At 40.8% G+C, this 23725-nt stretch overlaps 1 protein-coding gene across 3 annotated transcripts; it reads left to right on the plus strand.

Moving 5' to 3' along the window:
* The first annotated feature begins 9 nt into the window (after positions 1 to 9).
* PTGR1 (prostaglandin reductase 1) lies at positions 10 to 23295 on the plus strand. 3 transcript variants are annotated; one of them, XM_040089982.1, is made up of 10 exons: positions 10 to 112; positions 10251 to 10357; positions 12173 to 12218; positions 13580 to 13639; positions 15343 to 15510; positions 17284 to 17401; positions 17677 to 17832; positions 20457 to 20562; positions 21582 to 21700; positions 22655 to 23295. In XM_040089982.1, the coding sequence occupies exons 2-10, from the start codon at positions 10252 to 10254 to the stop codon at positions 22763 to 22765; spliced, it is 990 nt and encodes a 329-aa protein (XP_039945916.1). In that variant the 5' UTR covers positions 10 to 112; position 10251; the 3' UTR covers positions 22766 to 23295. The 3 variants fall into 3 exon arrangements, with proteins under 3 accessions (XP_039945916.1, XP_039945917.1, XP_039945918.1); XM_040089983.1 differs by lacking the exon at positions 10 to 112 and adding an exon at positions 3368 to 3464; XM_040089984.2 differs by lacking the exon at positions 10 to 112 and adding an exon at positions 8512 to 8558.
* The last annotated feature ends 430 nt before the right edge of the window (positions 23296 to 23725 follow it).

Raw genomic sequence — 23725 nt, forward strand, 5'->3', positions numbered from 1 at the left:
CCGCCCGCCCCGGCCGGAGAGAGGCGGTGCAGGGCCGGCCTCGGCTCCTCCCGGGGGAGAAGGGGACGCTGCCGAAACGCGGCCTGGAGGGACGGCGCGCATCGCGGAGCAGGCAGGCGCAGCGGGCATGGCTAGGAAAGGGCTCCTCCGATTCTGACGGGGCCGGGACCCGGCGGAAGATGGCGGGTGCCGGCCCCGTGAGGGAAGGCGGCCGGGGGCCTATGGTCCCCGGGGGAGATGAGGGGGGACGGGAAGGCACTTGGGCTTTCGTGGAGAGTTCCGTGGCGGGGCTGACGAACTTGAGCCTTAACTCCAGGCTGCGGCAGCAAGTGTCTTTGTACCTCTGTGAAATTGTGCTGAAATGAAGTACTGTTCTATACTTTCTACATGCATTCCTACTGTGCCATCCCTCACTCCCTCCCCACCCCCCAAAAAAAAAAAAAAAAAAAAAAAAAAAAAAAAAAAAAAAAAGGCGGCCAGATAAGCGCCATCTATGCCTGTTCAAATCTGTTGCTGTGATTTACTTAGACGTGCTTCCGTTCAAGCGGAATTAGGAAATTAGGACAATTTATTCAAAATCTGTGAGTACTGAGTACGTGTTTCTGGAAGGACAGTAGCTGTATTTATTGCTGCACTGGTGCACTGGTCAAAGCAGGAAAGCAGAGTCGTCTGGATGCATTCACTCTAGCTCTAAATTCAAATTTTACACAAATGTAAATTTACGTTTACGTTCCTGCATCTGCTTTTGTCGTGCTGTGTGAATAGACCAGGACTTTGCAGGTGGGCAGCAGTCTTGTACTGTCAGCTGGACAGTGTTACTGCTGAGGTGTGCTGTAAAACTTACTGAATTTGATGTTATTTCAGTAATTTGAAATAATTCAGATTACTGAAATAATCCGGACTGCAGGTCTACATTACATTAGGGAAAAAATATAGTGTATTTGCTTGGTTCAGGAATTACATTGGATGCAGCTGTTTAAGGAATTTTCTGCTGCTGGAAGTACTGCAGCCAGAAGCACTTGATGGTCCCTTGTCTTCTCTTCACTTGCTTGTATCTGAAAACCATACCGGGAAAAATTATTTTGAAGTATGGACAAGAATCAGAGTGATACTGCAAAACTATACAGCCCACTCTTTAGCTGGCAAACTGAAAACGTTCCCAAATTATTTTTGAATCTGCCTTCTGTGGCAAATGAGTGTTTCTTGCCTGAAGGAGGGGTTCCTAGTTTGTTCCTGTTAAAAGTGACTGCTTGGACTACATTGAAGGTGGCACCTGGTTGTTCTTCAAATGGCCAAAGTCATTCTCAAAGTGTGGTTGATGGAGCTCGCAGCTGGGGTACTAGTATTCCGCTGCTCCAGCTGCTCGTTTTCCATCCAGACTAAACACAGCCCGAAATAAGGAAACGGAAATAAAGCGGAAGCAATTCTGATATGAGAGGCTTCGTCCTATAAAGTTTTGTTCTATTAGGCAGGTATGTTCCCAATTTACATATGACATGGGAAAGATAAATAATTTCTTAAGTATTAAGAAATACATTCTTAAAAAGATCTGTTATAGCTTTGACATCATAAAGCTTAAATTTGAGTGCTTCAGTTTGAGAAATATGAAATCCAGTTGTAGCTGCTTAACATGGAGTTAGCCCATTGGAACAAATATAACATGTGCTTTGAGGAAGGAAAATGTATTTTTAACAGCTGGCTGTCTAGGAGGGATTTTGTTATTGTTATAATAACTTCATAGTGAACTTCAGGGAAGCAAACTTACAGCTGTTCAAGGAGTTAGTCAGTAGAACCCTCTGGAAAGCTGCCCTTTTGGACAAGGGGTGGAACAGACCTGACATATTTTTAAGGACACCTTTCATAAAGCACAAGAGCTAGTGATCCGCAGTCACAAGAAACTGAGTAAGGAAGGCGAGAAATCAGCATGGGTGCGTAGGGAGCTGCTGATCAAACTAAAAGGCAAGAAGGAAATGCGGAGGCAGTGGAAGCAGGGACAGGTATCTGGGAAGAATATAGGGCGTCTGATTATGTAGGGATGGGCTGAAGAAGGTCAGGGGGCACCTGGAGCTGAACTTGACAAGGTGTGTGAATAATAACAAGAAGGGTTTCTACAGGTATGTTACTCAGGAGAGGTCAAAGAAAGCGTACACACACACACATACACACCACTGCAGGAAATGCAAGGCTGGCAAATGGGTAGTAATGGATGAGAAGGCTGAGAGCTCAATGACTTTTTTGCATCGGTCTTCAATGGCAAACCACCTCTCTTCCCACCCGCTTTGACTGGGTGAACAGCAGGGTGGGGACTGCGGTAGCAAAGTGTTTCCCACTATAATTGAAGGTCTAGTGGCAGGGTTGCATCTGTGAAAAATGCCATCCTACGGGCCCCATTGTCATGACAAAAAAGCCATCGTGCAGCGACATATGGCTCCTGACAGGTTTGCCTCTTGCCCCTGATCAACACTGTTCATGGGAGTGAGCCCTGACAGAGATATTTTCTGTCATCTGTAAATGTGAATGTTCATCTAGCCCTATCTCAGAGACAAATTGGTGAGTTAACCTTGTCCCTAAATTGGAGGATTGTCCACTACAGGACAAAGTCTAGTTGGCAGCCCATTACTGCCATAAATTTTGATATCCTTATGAAAGACCTAGACAGTCATGACCTGGAAGGGCAGAATCTTTCCCCACTACCCTGAGCTTGGATGCAGCTGCATCCAGTGTTCTCAGTTCCCTAGCAGAAGAAGGTTACTGATACACATGAACAAATCTGGTCTAGGGTCACCAAGATGATGAAGGAAAACCAAGAGATAAATGGCTTTGTTCAGTATCCAGAAACAAAAGCTATTGTTTCTGCTGCCTTCTTTAGCTGCTTAGCAAGACAGTATTAAGGGAATGGAACCCAGCTCATCTGAGGGGAATTCACAGTAAGAGATGATAAATGTTGTTTGCTAAAACAGCATTTTCCAACGGCTCGTGGAGAGTCCTGAGATTTCATCCTACCAAACCATGTCAAGGTCAGATATTCAAACAGGTTGCCCTGAAGAGATTGTAAAATCTTTATCTTTCAAAAGTAATACAACTTCACGTCTGTGTGCAATCTGATCTGTGCTTCCACTCATAAAATTTGTTTCCTTGGATTCTTGTTGAAGTCCCTCTTCTTTTTTCCCTCATGTCCCTTCAATTTTTCATTTATCCATCTCCTTAATATAACAAGATAACAGGTAATAGATACCAGATCAGAGGTATGTATATGCTAAGCAGGCTGGACTAGTGAGTTTCCAACTTGAGGGAGAAGTTGGCTGTGCGTGTTACAAGCAGGAACTTGTTCAATGATGAAACTATGCTTGTAATATTACAGAAATCCAGGAGTGGGCTTCAGAGAGATCGTTAGTGCTTGAAAGCACCACCTTGAAGTTTGTTACTTCCCTTCCGAGTTCACTTAGTACACTGTGCTGCAAGAGGTGTGTATGCTGCAAGGGGGTGTTTAACCTTTGTAGAAATCTATACTTTTAAAAACTCGAAGTTTTCTTTGACAGCTGTAAAATCAAGCAGATTAAATATTCCTCTCTGTGGGGCAGTAACAGGCCCATTGCTGCAAATCTAAGTGAAACTGGGATATAGGGTGTCTCTATAGCTTTGGTGAAATTTTGCATTTACTAATGTTACAACATGTGTTTGTCTTGTATCAACATTGAAGTAAAGCAGAGGTTAAAAAGTGCCTGAAAGAAGTTAAGGGTCGTGTGCAGTGATTGGGAAAGTACAGCTGTCCCTTTAAGAAGCTTCAGGTTTGTTTGTTACCCCACATGAACTACTGTGCCCCATAGAACCATAGATCTGCTAAAGCTGGGAAAAAACCTTAAAGATCGTCAACCTAGCACCACCATGTTCAACAGTTAATGAATGTGGCTTGTCCATGTAGTAGACATGTCCTCAGGTGCCATATCCACATGTTTTTTGAACACTTCCAGGTATGATGATTCCACTAGTTCCCTGGAAAGCATGTTCCAATGCTTTACAGCCCTTTCTGTGAAGAATATTTTCATAGCATCTATGCTAAATCTCCCTTGGCTCAGCTTAAGCTCATTTCCTCTCATCCTGTCACTTGTTACTTGGAGACTGGCCTCCACCTGGCTACAGCCTCCTTTCAGATAGCTGTAGAGTGGTAAGGTCTTACTTTCTGCGCAGGTTCTGGGAGCTGAATGCTCTTCCATGATGGTGTTAACTTCCCTTTTCACTTCCCCCTGTGAATTTGCTCCTTTGACCCTCTGTTGGAATTGCAACCTTGTAACAAAGTGCAGGGTGGCACAGTCATTTAGCAGAGTGATAACTAGTCACCTCCGATCTTTGACCTGCCTCCAAGATTTGATAGTATTGCGTAAGAGTAGTTGCAGTTTTATTGTTTCATAATGCAGTGTCATGCTTACTTGAATATTTGCAGTATGGTCTCTGCCAAAACTAGCATGGGATTGGTTTGCCTTTACTTTGTTCTTACCACAGGGAAAAAAAATACAATTGAAAAAGCATTGTAAGAACTAAGCCAGAGAGGAGGAATGGGTAAATTTGCTGAAGCTTGTAGGCACATAGGATTTGAGGCCATGTTCACTCCTAGGTAACTGGCAATCCTTGTATGTGTATGGGAAGTCCTGAGGTAGCCTCTGGATTATTACTCCCTTGGCAGTACCTACTGCCAAGAAGATCTTTAATGTTAGTTTGGGGGACGTTGTGTTTTCATGTTCGGGTGGTGGGTTTGTTGTTGTGGTGGTTTTGTTTTGGTGGTGGGGTGGTGTGTTTTTTTTTTGGGGGGGGGGGGGGGGGTTTTTTTTTTGGTTTTCTTTTTGGGGGGGGGGTTGGTTTGGTTTTTTAAGGTATTTGTCACTTAGGCTGGTTCCTGGCACTTTGCTTTGAAATGATTCAGAAGACTAATAAATTAGATCTGGGGGAAGAAAATAGATAAGATGACGATTACCAGAAAAACTTTGCAATTGTGGTGATGGGTGAATTTCTCCTCAGAACCAATCTACAAACTATGTCTGAGATACACTTTACTCAGCTTTTAATCAGACCCTTTTTTTCTAGTGTGGATGTGAGCCTAGGTGGAACTGCTTCAGAATGGAGATAAAAGGAAAAGTACAACAATCACATCTGCAAATTGTCACTGTCAGGAAGATGAACTAAGCTAGCCCAAAATTTGAATTGAACTCATGTAACTAACAAGTTTCTAAGAGGATTTTGTCCTCAAGGTTAGATTTGGGCAAGTCCAGGCTAGGAAACCATACCACACCAGTCAGGAATAACAGCTGAGGTTACTTAAGAAAGGTGAACTTTTCTCATTTGACTCATGCTCTCTTGAAAGCTTTACTACTTTTCTGCTTTAATATGACAATTCCCAGATTTCAAGTATCACCATTAGCTCTTCAGCCTTCAGTCAAAGTATTTCAATTTTCTCAGACTTGTCTGTCTCTTTTATTCCCAACCTTATTTTCTAGTTGCTAGTATGTATTATGGTATTCCAACCTTTACCTCTTCATTCTTCTCTTCAATTTTCCCCTGAATTGTGAACCTCTTTACCCGTGCTGATTTTCGGGACTGAGGTATGATTACCTGTGTGAAGGTGCTTTGCTTTCTGCTTTCTTCTGCTGAAAGTTTGTAGCAACTGCAGTGTCTGAATGCGGATGGGATTTTTGCTTTGTTACATGTATTGTTAGTGCAAAAAGCCAAGACTTCCTAATCCATTACTTCTTTCCTTAATAGTCTTTATTATTTGATAACTTGATGGACTTGATCACAGGGCAAGGAGGACTTGAAGGACATCAGAATAAATGCTGTCTTTGACTTCAATTTCAACAAAGGCTTTGATGGTTCTTTTGTAAATAAATCAAGCAGAAATGCATCACCTTATTTTTAGAGGAATTTTCTTACCACTGTCTGGGCTGTTCATGAGTTATCATGGCAGTCTCTTTACTGGAATGATTACAATGGTCTATGAAACACTTTATACTGAAAAGACACAGAAGTGCAATGAAGAGTTTTAAATCTACCAGCAAAAAGTTGTTGGATGAACATTCCTAGTAACAATTTTGAGTCAAAATTTGGAACATATTGGGAATTTATTTGTCAGAGACATGTTCAAGGAAGCAACAATTTTCAGGCATTTATATACAATATGAGATCCAAGATTTTTTATAGACACTCCCAAAAATCTGCCTAATTTATTGCATCATGGTATATGTGTTTTGTTTCTTTTAATTACTTCTAGAACATTTAATCTATCTTTGTTTAATGGATAACCCAAGTTTTATCCAGCTAAACAGTACTTTATTAAATGTACTGTCTTGGTTAGACAATTACTATTGATTAAGTTTTCTGGGGTGTAGTCAACTATGAAATGGCTCCCTTACTGCACCTGCAATGAATGTATTAATCCTGTTTTCTGGGATGTATAGGCCTTTGACTCCCTAACTTTCTCAAGGTATCTTTCTTGTTCTATGACATCTAATTAATCTCTAGTTATTTGATAACCATCAAATTATTCTTTGTTGAATTTTGTTCTTCAACGATGGATTAGGTTCTCTAAGAGGTATGGGTCCATGGAGTTCTTTTCTGCAAGTGCAGTGTAGTAATGTCTCAGGGATTTCTACTGACACTCAGCCAACACAAATCTAAATAAAAACCAGATAAAATCACAGTCAAACATTTTTAAACTAATTAAATGTAGTTCATTACAAATTTTTCTAAAAATCAAAAAACTCCTGGTTAACAGAGATATAACTCACTGTAAAAAGAAATGTATAATTCAAACCTACTGACACTGAAAATGAAAGGAATGACAAGATTTGTCTTTACAAACAAGCCCTGGGTCTGCTGGTAGATAAAACTAGCACTGAGAGGTAAGAGAAACAATGGGAAGGATTCTACTGATTGATGAATGGAAAAAAAGATACTTGCCATAGGTTTGTTTGTAAATTGAATTGGATATTGAAAGATGGAAGCAACAATGGAGAAAACCCATAAATCCTAAGAATTAAAAATTAGGGGAGTTATAGATTAAAAGGGGGATCTTAGGTTTTAGGCATTTCGGGAAGTCTGTACCTCTCAAGTACCTCAGCCAATGGGGAAAGAGAGAGGGAAATGCGGCCGGGAAATTAGGATAAAAAGGAGGCTGCATCCTACGAAAAACTCAGAGACCCCAGGGGAAATGCCCCATGGCCTCTCCCTTTATTCGAATAAAGTAAAAGGACTTTTCTGTCTCCTTTTTGGACATAAACCTCTGGTGTTCGTGGATTAATTTTCCCAACTAAAACTAAGTAGTATTACAGTTTACAAGAGCAGGTTATTGGTCTTGGAACTGAGATTGTGTCTATGACACACTTAGTCCAGTAAGATTTAACTGGAGCCCACAAATCTGTCACTGCTGTTTATCCTTTGGAGTTATTTAATATGCTAAGGCAATGTTGTCCTTACCACTTCTTATGATTTTATATCTAAACATATAAATAATCTTGGTTCGTTAACCTGGAAATTAGTTTATGGATCCATTAATCAAGCATGTGTCTGTGTTGTTTTCTGTTTGTTTGGGGGCTTTTTTTTTTTTTTTTTTTTTTCCCCCACAACCTCTGGGAAGTCTCCTAGCCTTGAAGTGGCTGTAATGATACAATTTCAGTCGAAAAGAGAAATAGTAACCAGAAAATTTGTCCTGTTTCCAAAATTCGGCCTCAATATAATAAAAAAGGACTTAGTGAAATTAGTCTTTCGATATTAATCCTAGGCAGGATCATTGCTCTGCTGAAAAAATCCGTGTATTCCAAAAAGTAGAGATCTTTGATAGAGAAGTGAAGATTCCTGTGAATGGAGGAGATTCCTGAGAGTGGAAGCACCCAAAGAAACATCAGAAGAGAAACAGAAATGGCCATTACTGATGGCACGTAGATTTGCAGATCATCATGATTACAGCACATTTGAAATGGCCAGGTAGGGAAAACAAAAGACATCCCGAAGCAAGTAACAAATTCCTGTACTCAGACGTGAAGACTCAAGCTATTAAGATAGAATAGAGGGAAAGAAAAGAACAGGGCTGGTGCCTTGGAGGCATACTGGCAAAAGAGACAAAAAGCAGGGAGTCAGTATTGATGATTCACAAACATGTGGCAGGATGGAAGACAAAGCATTTCTGAATCGCTGTTCGCTCTCACAAATGGCATATCAGTGAATGGCTGCCAGCCTAGCCAGCATCCCTTTGTCCCTGGTCATTCCTGGTTGGAGCACTTGGGTACCTATCTGAATGCAGGGCACACAGGTGAGACAAATCCCTCTCAATGCCTGTGAGTGCGATCAGTTTTGTGTTACTCTGAACTCACCTTTTGCTCCTGTAAACATGTTTTCTGGCTTTGCTTTTTTGTTGCTGCTGTCTCATGGTATCTTTTGTTACAGCCAAACAGTGTTGATACCGAAGCAAATACATAAAGCAGCAGATACAAATGCTGGCTTTGGCTGCCCACGTACCTACTGTGGGATGCTTTGACATTGATTTTCGTGATACTTTCTTCATTTTGTGAAAGGTGATTTCCCCAGCACGCATTTCTTCTGCAAGAAACGTTGTGTTGTGTTTCTTTGTCATTGGGGAACATGGAATATCTGTTTAATCACAGAAATTTGTTGAGTGCTGATTAGTTTCTGGATTTGGTGACTTACTCTTTTATCTAAGTAGTGGAGAGCTTGCTGTGCTCTCCCTGATCTTTGCATGTACATCTTTATTAAACACATTTTGCTCTTTTTTTTTTTTTTTTTTTTTTTCCTCAGATCCTTTTTTTCCTCAGACAATTCTGTCTTCATGGGTTTTGTAGCTGAACACATCGCTATATGTTTCTTTACAGTTTTCACCCTTTATATTCTACTTGTGTATTTTCACAAAAAGAACAAAAGCTGAAGATTGTCCCTTGCACAGAGTTCTCTCCTGCTACATACCTTATTGCAACATAGCTGTGGCAAAATGCCGAGGATTGCTGTTGTTTCTTAAGGTGGCTTGTAGATAGAGGTTTAGCTGCATAAGCTCTCCGTGCGCTGGGAACGGCGACCACGTTCAGGGCACGTACCATGGACTGGTGAATGTATGCACCATTTAGTGTGTTGAAGTATGAACTGAGCAATGAAATGGACATTAATTTTTAAGTAAATATTTTTGCACGGAGGTAGAACTCTTTCTTAAGAGTTTCAGGGCTGGGCGGGTAAATTGTAATTTGAAGACACTCCTGTTGTGGTGGATGGCCTTGGTCTCCCGACTGCAATATTTTGTGGGATCCAGAACCACGGGTTTTATGCATTTAGTATTGCGTGCTTGACAACGTGCCTGTGCAACTGGCTGGGCACTGAAGTGGGGGGGTTTGAAGGGTTGATCTCAAATCATAATGGGGAAAGGTCAATCACAGTGGGTGTGCCTCACGCTATGTTTATTGAGGAAAGTGTACTGAGGGCGGTTCCTGCCAACAGCAGACATTTTCACCCTTATAAAGTGCGCGTTGACTGAAGGAGTCCAGCCACTGACTGAGCATACACAGAAGGTTTTTTACTTGTCAGCAGAAGACCCAGTTCTCACCTGCCTACTCTAAGTATAAGCTTCTCTTTCTTTGTTCTTGTTGGTACACTCAAGGTGTAAGAAGGGCAAAGGACCTGTGAGGTTAGAATTAATGTAAATAATTTGTTTGTTTCTGTCTTGTATGGAAAATGTTGGTGGCAATATGCTCCCAATTCCAAGCTCTAAGCTTCACAACTGGAGAAGCGTTTTCTTTCAGTATGATGAGTGTCACAGAAAGAGGTCTTGCTTGCCTTTGTTTTTCAAGCATGTGAAAGTTTAGGTTCAGTAATCTCAGGTAATGGGGGCAATAGACTTAAGTTTTTAATTTTTTTTTCTAAAGGGATTTTTTTTCCTCCTAAAAACAGTAGTTTATCCTTCTGTAGTATCTTTATGGTGGGAATTGTACATTTTGCTGGGATGACTTCCCACTTGAGGACTTGCTCCCAGCAGGTAGGGAGGTCTGACAAGAAGATCTGGGTTGCTAAAGCAATGAGGGGGCTTTTATGGCATTTTCATAAACTAGTGATATTACTGCAGAAGCAAGAAGAGGCTTTCTTGTGTGATGGAATATTATCAAAATAGATGTTTTGCCTGATGAAATCAAAACCAGCCCCACGAGCAGCCCAGCACTGTTGGGCATCACTTTGACATGTGTTCTTTGTCTATGTTTGTTGCACAGGATGGTGATTGCCAAAGCATGGGTTCTAAAGAAGCATTTTGATGGTTTTCCCAAAACCAGTGACTTTGACCTGAAAAAGATAGAGCTACCAAATCTAAAGGATGGAGGTAAGTGGAGTGCTATCTGTTACTACTAATTTTTTTGGAGATTATATGATTGTTGATGTGTCTCTGTGGATCTATAAAACTGCACTTTTCTCTCTGGGCTTTCAAAAATTGCTGGCTTGTCACAATCTGTGCACCTTAACAGAGAAGGACAATTGCGGAAGAAGTGTACTGGGTTTGGTATGTACTTGCCTTCTGATAAGGTCCTTAGAAACAAAGAATGAATTCTAAGTCCATCACACAGCAATTGTGGCATACCTTTCACAGTTTCATGCTGCCTAATCACACTTGCTGCCTGATGACAAAGGCATTCGAATGTGTGCAAGTGGAAAAAATTACTGATGTGATATCAAAAACCACAAGGAAAACAGGATTTGTTTATTGGAGAAAGAAATGGACTGTGACACAGAACCAATGAAGTAACTGTATCAAGACCCTAACACGATTTACTTGTAAAATGTTTTTATCTACTTCAATTTGCAAAATCCTTTGGAAAAAGATGGAGAACATGATACCCTATAGGAGTAGGTTTTCAGTAGAATTTTTCATGCTGATAGGAAAAATATTGAGGATAGTGCTGGGGGAGAGCATAGTGACTGCATTGGGAATGAGCCTACAGCTGAAAGACCTTGGGGCTGGAGTCAGTGAAGGCTGGTCTTTTATTTCAGTAAGTAGGATGGCAAGATTTCTGCCTGCCTTTTTTGCCAGTCCTGATGTTATTTGATCTGTTGCAACAAGAAGAGAGATTTAATATAAATAGAAAAAAAGGGACAGTTTTTATTCCTGTGTTTCTCTGTTTTGAAAAGGGTAAGGAATATGATAACTTATTATGATATCAACAGCAAGAGCTGTTGAAAAAAGAATGAACTTTGATGTTTGGTTTCACATGGACATTTGTACCGTATTTTCTTGAGCCTCATCCCGCCACTTGTAATTTACAAAATTTGCCACACTTTAGAAGGTATGCAGAAGGATATTAAACTACCACTTATGTTTACAACTTAAATGTTTGTAAACTGATTTCTCTTACATATAGACTTAAAAATTTCATGCCTGTGGGTATTTGGGAACATGGAGTATTATTTTCCTTCCTATTTTAATCCCTAAAGCAAAAAGAGGGGTAAGTTCACACTACAATGACACTTTTAAAGCCAATGGCCTTCCTTGTTATATTACATGGCTTTCCTACTCACTCTCAAGTAATGGGAAGGTGTTTACATCTGAGTACATTTCTAGCTAGACCACTGCAGCACAGGTAATGAAAAATATTAGTTGGTAGAGATGAACCTCTGAAAGTGCTGTATAAATAAGAAGTTTAAAACATGTTTCATAATGTCTTTCCCAAGAACTAGTGTTGCTAGAGACAGTAAAGTGGATTAGGCTACTTAAAAAAGATAAACTAATGCCTTCTGTTTAAGGCAGCCAAGTAGTTTATATTTGATCTGTGCCACCCTCTTCTGGCTGCATCATGGGATGACATTTTATGTACATCAAAATTAAACAAGGGAGAGTTTTGTTTAGGAATTCTGGCTGCTTGACTTCCGTAGAGAGAGGAGGCACATGCAAAATTGTAGGGTTAAAAATAAGATAGTTTCCTAAAGCTACACTGGGGAATGTTTATTTTTCAACAGCATACCAGTAACCCAAAACTGATGAATGTTGTAGTTGTTTCTGGTAGGTTTTCCCTAAACAAGGATGGGATATGGGAGTTTTGAGCTGTGAGGAGTTCATATCAATTTAGCTGAAAGACTGGCTTGTGGAAACTATGCTCTTACTGCACTGTTAATATCCAGAAACTTGCTTTGTCTTTCATTGCAGAGTTGCTGCTTGAATCAGTGTTTCTCAGTGTTGATCCTTACATGAGGTATATCTTTTTGTCCTTTCTAAATTTCTGGTTAAAGCGCCTCATTTGATTTGCCACTTAAACCTCAAAACAACAGTGGGCAGCACACACTGTTGCCAGAGTCCCAATGCCTTTGTCTGCTTTTTAAAAAAATATATGTTAATTACAAGACTCAAAATGTGGAGCTGTGCCAGATTTAGCTAGATTGAGTTAACATTTCTGCTGCCCTAGACTTCCCTTGTTATCACCTGTTGCTCCTTGTCATGTCTTCAGCTGGGATGCAATGTACTCAAATGAGACTGCAGCCTTGTAGCAATTCCTGTATAATTTAACATAGCAAACATGTACTTAAGGACACATATTCTAGGCTGGACATTGCTGATGCACCCATGTCCTGGGGTGACTTTTTGGTGCTTGTATCCCCAGTTGTCTGTTCTGTTTGTGCTGTATATTAAATTCTACACATTTAAGACTGGTTCCAAGAGCAAAGGGGTGAAAGAAGCAGTGTGCAGTTTATTTTCAGAAACTGCACTCACTCCTCTATGTTCTGCTCCTGGACTGTGTTGTCTACGGACAGACAGCGAGAGAGCTCTCCTTTGCTTTTTAGTTAGTTTTTAGCCAGCTGAGGCAGAGAAGTTCCCTGGACTCTTCTTTATTTTTCTTGGAACTGTTTAAATCTCTTCTGGACTGAAACCCCAGAAAACACCTGGAGCTCACACCTGCAGCCCACTGGGGCCCGGACAGCATTTTCCTGTGCTAGATGATAAGAGACTAGATAAGATACTGAGTGAGCAGTCTACAACTCACAGCAAGAACTTCTCTCAGTTTTGCCATCTCTCTTCAGAGTGGCAAGAGGTTTTATTGTTTAATATTATTCATTTTTTATGCTTGTGAACATTTTTCTTGTTGAATAAACAGGTTTTTCCACTTTTCTCTAAGGGAACTTTTTCCTAGACCAGTTGGGGAAGGGGCTGTTTGGGTTTGCTTTCTGGAGGGACCCCATTTAGAGGTTTCCTCCCAAATTTGCCCTGAACCAGAACAACCCAGTAGGCAGTAGCTGAAGCACAGGGAGACTGGGTAGTCTGAAGAGGCATGGTGGACACTAAATTCAGAGATAATTCTCTGAGTCTCAGGCTTTTTGTAGTGGTGGACCATGCTGGGAAGATTAATGCTGTCATCCCTTCAACACGGCTCCCCAGGATGCCCAAGTAGTGGGCTCTGGAAAACATTTGATTATGCTGTTATGATGACAAGCTATTTGTGATCTGTTTGACAACACTGCTAGTACTCTCTTCCTGGGTCAAACAGTTGCTACTACTTTGTAGTGTGTCTGGAGCATTATTAAAGTTGCATACAGTAAGCTGTGTTTGTCTATGTTGCAGACCTTACAGTCAAAGGGACATGAAGGAAGGTGACATAATGATAGGCACGCAGGTTGCCAGGTAAGACCTTCAGTTCCTGTTATCAGTGTGCATGGCAGATCTCAACAGGACTATGCTGACACTGGAGACATCCACAGCCTATGTTACCCATCCTTGACTTGTGTGTACATACTTCTGCTACTGACATTCTTAACCTGTAACTGGTTGGAATGTGTTTTTCCTCTGAGAGCCCCTTTTGCCTTTCTGTGTGTTGTTTCTGGTGACAAAGTCTTCAAAGGCAATTTTTACAAGTATAAAGGACCAACCATCGTACTTGCCACACATTTTGAACTTCATGTTTTAAAACCTGATGCACTAGTAGCTGCATGTCTGCAACCATGCATGCTTATTGCAGCAGCAGCCCTCTTGTTAGAGGGTAGAAATGAGATGAGACACAGGCTTTTTGTTTATCACAGCATGAAAAGGGTTCTGGTTTACTCTTTGCAGTTTAGCCATCCTGACTCCAACTATTCACTGACTCCGGCTGCAGCAAGCTCCTACTGTAGGTTTCCCTTGCAGCCTCTGAATGATGGTTATTTCCTTCTAAACGATGACTGCCTGCATTAGTTTGCAGACTCCAAATACAGGCTTTTATCTAGCTAGGCTACGATTGCATGTTCCAACAACAGGCTCTAACTGCAGACCCAGACTCACCTCACAGCAGTGATTCTCTCCCCAGGATCCTTCTTCATGAGCCTCACATTCATGAGCCTCCATGATGATTCCTTTCACCCGCTAAGCCCCACTCCCTTTTATCACACTTATCTTTATTGGATATAGCTGTGACTCATCAAGGGTGAGACTGTATTGGTAATTAACACAGCTGTTACTTATCAGGGGTGAGGTCACCTGTATTCCCTTCTCCTACACATGCTATCACCTGCAGCTGAAAATACCTTCACATCACTAAAGATACATCTCTAGCCAAAGGGTTATATAACCTTAAATCCATCCTTTTCCCAAGCTTGTGGTAATGTAGCTACACAGATGTTTCCTTCTGTCAGCTTGTTCCTGCTCTGTTGCCTGCAAGTTGCTGCCTAGGAATATCTGTGGCCTTTGTCTCTTGTGTTTCTCTGCAGAAACAATGAGGGCTGGGATAAATTTAACAACTGAGTCTGATGAACAGAAGGTTAACTGTTTCTAATAATTCTAAGGTGCTTATCAACCCCTTTCTAACACAGTTTTCTTGTTGAGCTAAGAAAGTGGAATTTTCATTTGGCATAGAGTCTGCTGATATAGAAATCTCCCTGATTTTAGATACTGTTTTTTATCTGGTTTCATTACCATAAGAGGTTCCATCTTCAGGATCTTCAACTTTCAAATGAGGTGCAGGTTGTCTGAGAACAGACAGCCTATCGGCAGCTGCTTAGTGTTCCATGCTTTAATCCCAGGATCCTCTTTCCTGCTTTCTTACTCACAGAAGCCTGGTCTGATCTCAAACCAAACGAGTGCTAGTCAAAGAAAGTGTTGGCACTTGTGTGAGAAGATTTAATTTATTGTGGACTGGGCTGAAACTAAAATAATTTTGCCAGTATCTCCCTCATGACAAGAGGTTGTAGACATTTTAGGAAAGACACTTGACACCTACAGCATCAGTAGGTATGGAATAAAAATCATGACATGAAATATTTCTTTTCTGAATCACAGGAAGAATGGAAGAGCCATTATTAATTTGTTTTTGGTTTGGGTTTTTGTTGTTTTTTTTTTTTTTACTTTTTAAACAGGATTGTAGAAAGCAAAAATCCTGCTTTTGCAGTGGGGGCCTTTGTCGTGGGTAACAGCGGCTGGAGAACACATTTTATCTCTGATGGGAAAGACCTGCAACTCCTTCCTTCCAACTGGCCAGAATCACTCCCCAGATCTCTAGCTCTTGGAACAGTTGGCATGCCAGGGTAAGTTTTGAGATGAAAAGGCAACTATCCCCTGGATTTTGGTGTGCAGGAGGTTTCTGGCTGTCTGTATTGACCTTTGTCTTGTTCTACCAGCATATTGCCTATTCATGCTGGTAAAAAAGGTGTGCTTCTGGATGCCCTTGCCCTGTGGGGCATGAAGTTTGGCCCATCTTCTACATCAGAGGAGATTTGCCTTGGAGATTATTGCGCCTCTCCTTGAGGAGCTGTAATAAGTCAGAAAGAGGATTCAGGGAGAGCTGGAAAGAATCTAGTACAGTCTGTGTTAACCGCAGTGGAAAGTCTCAAACTTCACTGGCACCTGGACTAGTTGCTTTCACTGATTGGGCTCTGTTGCTGTCATTGTATTTCCAGAATCAACCCCAAAATGCAAAAGACAGATGCTGTACCATGTAGGAAAATAGATGCTCTTTAAATTGCATTGGAACAGACAGAACTGTTGTGCTCTGGAATCCGTATTTACTATTGGAATCTCTCAGCCATCTGCTTGCATTTCTTACTTCATTTAGTTTTTATGTTAGCATCATGTAGTTTTTATGGGAGATTAGGACTTAGTCCTAATGATCTGGAAGGCTTTCAAAATAATTGTAAAATTGTGTGTGGTGGAGAACTTCTCAGATTTCATTTTAACATCTGTCAAGATGCTTGTTTTTTCTAGATGTCTTATAGAAGGATTCAGTTAGTTCTTTCAGCTGAGACCACATGGGAAGCTCTAAGCTTGAATTTAGAAATTAGAAGATGAGTTTTGTTGGATTCTTGGCCAGTTATGAGCTACTTTAGTGATGATTCCTACAGATTGCTAGTGCACTGGTGAGACCTGAAATACAGTTTGAGGTGCTGGGGCATATCCAGAGATAGGCAAGAGAGCTGATGAAAGACCTGGAGCACAAATCTGATGAGAAGCACCGAAGGAGCTGGACTTGCTTAGCATAGATAAAAGCACGCTCAAGGAGACCTTACGCTTCTCTACAACTACCTGAATGAGGTTGTAGCCAAATGGGGGTCAGTCTCCAGGTAACAAGTGACAGGACAACAGGAAGTGGCCTCAAGCTGCATGAAGGGATGTTCAGATTGGACATCAGGAAGAATTTCTTCACAGAAGAGGTTGTCAAGCATTGGAACAGGCTGTCCAGAGAAGTGGTGGATTCACTATCCCTGAAAGTGCTCAATAACTGGATGTGGCACTTAGCACTAAGGTTTAGTTGACAAGGTGGTAATTGGTCAAAGGTTGAACTCAGTGATCTTGGAGATCTTTTCCAACCTTTAAGATTCTGTGTTTCACCCAGTAGCCCTAGCACAGTACTCCTCAGGAGCAGTGAGCTCATCAGTTCAGCAAATTTTTCTCACCCTTTTTATCTTTTTCTGCCAGCTTTGATTTGTGATGAGTATAATTTAATCTAGTAGATACCAGCTGGCAACTGACCTCTCACTTGGATTACTATCTCTTCCAGTATGTAACTGAGTTGTCACAGAGTTATCTGTGTTTCCTCTTCTGACTAATGAGCACAATGAAAGCTGTTTTCACCTTAGAGAGATTTCTGCCTCAACATTCTCTTCCCAGCTGTGTCTGGTTTTTTTCTGGAATGGCTGTGAAAAAGCCAAATTAAGAAGGTTGGATTAAGTTTTGTATTTCACGGTGTAGGAACACGTAATCTTGTTTTGGTGGTATCAATATTTTGGTTCAGTGGGTCAAGTCATGTCTCCGTCTCTGTCATCTTTTATTCATCATTGAAGATTCTTTCCTTTTCTTTGCAGCCTCACTGCATATTTTGGTCTGCTGGAGGTCTGCAAGATGAAGCCAGGAGAGATAGTGCTGGTTAATGCTGCAGCTGGTGCTGTGGGCTCTGTGGTGGGGCAGCTCGCTAAAATTGGGGTGAGTGGCTTAAACTTGCTGCTGAAAAGACATAGCTGTAAACAGGGCAACAAGGCCATGCATGATCAGTAGGACAAGCATCTCTGAAGGCATGCCTACACTAGGGTCTTGAGATGGAAAAGCTCCTGAAGACACAGCATATCTAGTCGTATGCTCCAGGAGTTCATATGCTGATAACAGCCTTACTTTAAGGGTGAGCCCTTTATGAGCACACTCTTGAGTGACAGCCTGTGTTGCAGGGGATGTTTATAAATGTTTTTCTCTTTTCCTTGCAGGGTTGCAAAGTGGTTGGCTGTGCTGGCTCAGATGACAAGGTTGCCTATCTAAAAAAAATAGGCTTTGATGAAGCCTTTAATTACAAGACTGTTAAATCTCTGGATGAAGCACTGCGTAAAGCCTCTCCCGATGGCTACGACTGTTTCTTTGACAATGTAAGTTCAGAGAGAAGGCCTTGGCTTGAGCAGCTGTCATTTTCTTTAAACTGTAGCACAAACTCAATATTGTAATACTAAATGAAGTCTACCCCAGTGCTGGAATGCTAGAAACTTAGATTTAAGATTTTAATGTATAGTAATACATATGAGTCAAGATGGAAGATTTAGGGTGTTGTCTAAGTACTTCTTCACTTTTTTCTTCCTTGTTCTGGTGTTTTTCTGTAATTGGGTGAAAATGGTCTGCACTGTGGGCCTTGAGTGGTCATTATTAAGCCAGACACATAAATAATATAGGTGTCACCTGAGTATTGAATAATTATTGCTTAAAAGACCTTAGAAAGAGTTAGAAGCACTCCATTTTACCTTTGTTTTCTAAGAGCTCACTGTGCGTGACCTGTAAATACTGTAAATAGATAAGATATAATGAACATTCCAAGTGTGAACTCGACATCTTCATTTCCCGTATTATTTATCCTGACCTTAGCAAAGAAGAACAGAAGCCAAAACCCTCACACACCAGAATTTCACTATGGAAATTCAATCATTTAATCAAGCCATGGTCACTGTAGCAGCTTACTGCTTTTCTGTTCCCTTCCCACACAAATTTCTGCAGCTGACTTGAGCAGTAACAGAAAGAATAAAACCCAAAAGGCAAAGCTGGATTGTTGGCAGTGTTTGTGAGTGGAGGGAGAGAAGTTTTACTTCACTCTCTGAAAAGCACAGCACATTTTGGGGACGTGGGGGTCACAGTAACATGAAATTGATCCAATCTATTCCTGGCCCCACCTTTGACCACAGGCGGTTCTCTGCTATTGCTGAAAGGGGAGTGAGTGTGGATGGCTCCACATTATGTGGTCATGGGACTGCATTGGTACCTGTAAGCAAAACTGTAGCAAGGCCCACTTGGGAAATTACTGGAGCAGCCCTCAGAAAGTTTCTGACATCTCCCAAATATAGCTGGCATTAATGGGGACTATGTACTGTTCTTGATAGGTGTGACTTATAAAAGAAACATGGGTATTGATCTAGTATCGATACCCAACTGTGATGGACAAAAACTCTCTAACAGTTTAAAGTTAGAAAGTGTATGTTTATTACGGCTGGGCAGCACGCGGGATAGTTCCCTAATACACACTGAGAAATTCACAGGTAATTACAAAGCCTTTTATTTACAAAAGTGTTGAATACCCAAAATACAAATGCATATTCATACCCCTGTCACCTCCCATTCCTCGCTTCATATGCTAATTGGCAAAAAGGCTATTAAGCATGTGTAGTGTGTTTCTTATAATGAGTCGGGGGTCTATTCTGGGGAGGGGTCACCCAAAATGAGGAAGTAAGATGAGTCTTCCTCATCCTGACCTTTCTACCTTTTCAATGCATTTGTGACAAAGAATCCTTGGTAGAACTTATAGTTTCCTGTGTTCAGTGGGTTCTTTAAGCAGGAAGTCTGCAGTTATCTTATATCTTATTTACCGCATTTTGGTTTTTTGTTACAAGCACAGCTACATAAACATAAAGCTGACAAGCAATGAGTTACTAAATCCAGGATAGTTTATCTAAGATCTGGCTTCTGTTAACTGCAAGCAAAGCTTCTCTACCTACTTCAGCTAATTCAGCAACTATTATTTTAACTTTCCTAAAAATCCTTAGTTCTTCAAAATTAATGTCTCAGGTGTTTGAATGTGAACATCTTGTTCTGAAGGCTAAGAAGGTTTAACAGTATGGGTGCAGGTAAATCATGTCAGGTCATTTTCAAGATAAAGAACATATCCCTGTCTCTTTTGGTTTCCTATTACAGCTAACATATGCATTATATCTGATGATACAATACCTGGCCACAGGGGTATTAGCTGATATATCGGCCTTAAACTCCCTGGCTAGCTATCTGCTTTAGAAGAAGCCATCATCACCTCTTCAGCACGTTTTTCCTTCAGCAGTATTTCTGCCCGTCCAGGGCTGAAGGCTGTGGTGTTTTGCATTTCTCTGGCAAATGAAAGGAATGTTTGGTGTCAGGACAAAGTGCTTGTCTCTGTGGCAGAAGCTCCTGCCACTTCACGTTAGCCTTCCAAATTTCATGTCCTGTGCTGCTAAGGTCTTAAATAGGTTTTAGTGTAATTTCCATTCCCTTCATTCTCATTTCCAACTTTTGTGCAGAGCTCCCCACAACAGTAAATTTTCTCACAGCTTTTCACCATTAAAAGCTTCTTTTCACAGCACATCCCTATTTTGGAGATGAGAACCGTAAACTAAAAAAACTATATCACCACTATAAAGATGTAAAATTGCAGACTGGTGTGTGGGAAGAGCAGAGCTGGTGCTTCTTAGCACCCTTAGGAGGAAGGATCTGTGTGCTAGTCCTGCTTCCAAACCAAGCTTTATGAAACAGATTTGGACTTTAAACTCATTCTCTACATTCATAACTAATTTTTAGAAGAAGGAGATTGAGTCCTCATAGTACAGTGTAAATGCAAGGGTTTCTGCAGCCCCCAAGTCTCTGGGGTAGTGGAAGTTGCTCCCGACTGAACCTGTTGGTGCAACAATGCAATGTTGGCAGATTTTGGCAGTTAATGCTCAACAGTGGATTGTCTCTAATGCTGCACATCCTCTGGGTTTTTTAGGTGGGTGGAGAATTTGCCAGTGTTGCTATCAACCAGATGAAGAAATATGGAAGGATTGCAGTCTGTGGTGCCATCTCTCAGTACAATGACTCTGTGCCTCAGAAAGGTGAGGGCCTTTATTGTGTCTAAATTGATTTTCTCTTTGCTGATGGCAGAAAGACATAATGTCATTCTACTGTTTACTTCCCTATGACATAAGTGTATATATACCCATTGTATACATTTGGCTAACTAACTGCTGCTGTGGGACACTGGGACCATGCTCCCTGTGTGTACATGCACTCATCCTCCTTTGTGCACTCTATCTGGTGAACATCAGCTGATTAGAAATGAAGGAGTGGCTAAAATACTTAAAACAGGACTCCAAACAGCCCTATGCAGGTATAGATCAGCAGAAGCCAGGTAGTATGGTGTCATGATGCCATTTATATACTAGCACATACTTTAAGATGAGATAATGGTTTTCCCCCAGGTTTTTAGATGATTCAGCTTAAGGTTTTTGGTTTTTTTTCCCGTAAGATTTCAGCTACTAATAAAGCTGCTGAGAAATGTGGCTAAATGAATATCCATTTTCAATGGCATTAAATTTTCCAGATTTGCCTTCTAAAAGAAATAAGATGACTGTATTCTCTTTGGTAGCTGACCGGCTTAGGACTCTCACTTCACCTTAAAAAAACAGAACAGGCTTTTGGTAATGAGGAGGCTTTCACACATTTGTATGATTGAGGAGACTGTTTTTCTGGAGTTTGTAACTTAAATTTTGAGAGTTAGAGAGAGCATGACAGCCTGTCAGGCTATCAAACAAGGTGTTAAAACAGTATTTTTGAGATTTGACTGAAGTCCTTCAGGTGAAGCTGAGGCCACTTTATTTCTGAAGGAAACTGTTTTCAGAATTGTTTAGTCCCATAGCTTTATGGATTAGGCCTTTGTCTCCCTAGGTGACTGTCTGTCCATGAATCTTCGGTCTTTTGTGCTGGAAATTCTCTTTGGAAAAAAATATCTGTTGCTTCTGGCTGAAACAAAGCGATTCAGTGGTCTTTACTGGGTGAAAGCTCACTCTATGTATTGGGATTTATTCTATGAAACTGATATTGCAGGTGGCTTGATGGTTCTTTTCTCTTGCAGGGCCTTATGTACAGATTCCTATGATTTTCAAGGAGCTTCAAATGGAAGGGTTTCTTGTGACCCGATGGAAAAATCGTCAGGAAGAAGGTGTGCAGGCCCTGCTAAAATGGGTTGTGGAGGTAAGGAAGGAAGGGGCAGTTGTTTGTAAGGTGCACTCACACTGCAGATTCCATCTTTGCAAGGGATCTCTTGTCATAGCTGTTTAAGTGAGGTCTCAGCATGACACTTTTCTTCTCTGTCTTGATCCTTGAGACTCTTGGGGATGCTTAAACCATAGTAAATATGCCTGATCCCTTCTGTTTTGCTGAGACGTGTGATATCACCTTGTAGACTCTGATATAATCCAGAATGGATTATACATTATGTATATATATACACATATAATGTATACATGTAGGCTTTGAAAAAGCACGCTTCCAGAATAATTCAAAACATTTATCTGATAATGAATATTTTCATACTTAGAGTAATTCCTGTATTTCTCATTCAGCAATTTGTAGTATGGGCCAGGATTTCCACTGTAGTATTGTGCTGAAATTACTGGCAAGAATGAATGTTTTATAGTATTTGGAGCTGGGCTTTAAAGGGACTTAATAGGGAATTTCTTATATTTTATTTTTCTAGGTGGAGGCTGAGTTAGTAACCAAGTTGGTTCATGGCTGTGAGAAGTGTGAACACTAAAGGCTAAGAGACTCTAGCTTTTACAAACTTGAGGGTTTGTGATGGGTCAGGTTTTGATCATTGGATTTGCAATTCCATACTCCTGTATGTGTAGAGACAGGCCTGGCTTTGGGGAAATTATCTCCTACCTGTCTGTTGTTTGGGTACCAATTAGCAATAAATCTGTCCTGGTATGTTTTTACAGCAGTGAATTTTGCTTCTGTTATAACTCCAAGTAGAAGGTTTTAGAACAAAAGCAGATCCTCACAAGAGCCCACCTGGTTTTGCAGTTATCCAGGTTCATGCCAGCTTGCATATTTCAGATGAAGTATATGTGCTGGAGAAATTTTTGCTGCAATTTATTCAGTTTTGGTGGATGAAAATTCAGCAATTTCCTTTCTTACTTTTGACAGGGAAAAGTGAAATGCCATGAACAAGTCACTGAAGGATTTGAGAACATGCCAATGGCTTTTATAGGAATGCTAAAGGGAGAAAATCTTGGAAAAGCTGTTGTGAAAGTGTGAAGATCAGATATTCCTGGGAGACTGGCACAGGAGAATGTCATTCTGTTAAATGCTTTTAATTCGCTTGTCAAATCATATGATTGGTATGCTTCAATCATCTTGCTGGATGTTTGGTGATCATAACTTCTGTTAATAATTTGGCTAGTAAGTCTAAGTATATTCCAATTGCTTTGTTCTTGAAGAAATTGAGAATTGCTTCCCTGAGCTACACAAAACAAAGTGCCTTAGAATTGCTGAAAATTAGAACTGTGACAGAACCTTTCTACAAGAAGACTTGTAGAAAGGAAAATCAATTAGAAAATCTTTGCTAACTGATGGCACATTTAATTTTTACCCATTCATTTGGCCCAGAACTTTGCAAGGGGGATTTTTTTAACGCATATCAAGGAGCGGAGACCAAGCTAAGCTAATAACACTTGGGGATTCCAGCTTCCTCTCTAGCTGGCTTTTAAAAAATATTTTATTAAACAGTGTAGCTATCTCAGTTATTCTGAGAATATGGAAAAGAAAAATAAATCTCTTTATGTATACTTTGCTTGTGCTATACTTATAATTGTGGAATACTCTCACTTCCTTATGGTTAGCAGAGCAGAGCTAAAGTATAACAAGGACTTCTTTATCCCAGCAGATTTCAGTACATGTGATATGGATAGATTACTAATTTCCTTGAGAAACTTGTCATAGGTGTCCAGGCTTGGAGCTGACCTTACCATAGTGTTCACCCTGGCTCTCCTGGAAGGCGGGACGAACATGATGGCCCTACCATGTTAAATTGGTGTCCAGTACACACAGTGTGCCAAGCAAAGGAGACACACAAATTAGCAACACTAAATACCTTAGATGTTCTGAAAAAGAACAACAACCTGTTACTATGGGATACAGACAGGCATTGAAGGGATGGTGATCCATTTTCAGTCACTGTAGAAGACTTCTAGTTTTAAGGTTTCATTACTGATCCTT

This window comes from Hirundo rustica, chromosome Z (genome assembly GCF_015227805.2).
Source record: "Hirundo rustica isolate bHirRus1 chromosome Z, bHirRus1.pri.v3, whole genome shotgun sequence".
NCBI classification, from domain to species: Eukaryota; Metazoa; Chordata; class Aves; order Passeriformes; family Hirundinidae; genus Hirundo; species Hirundo rustica.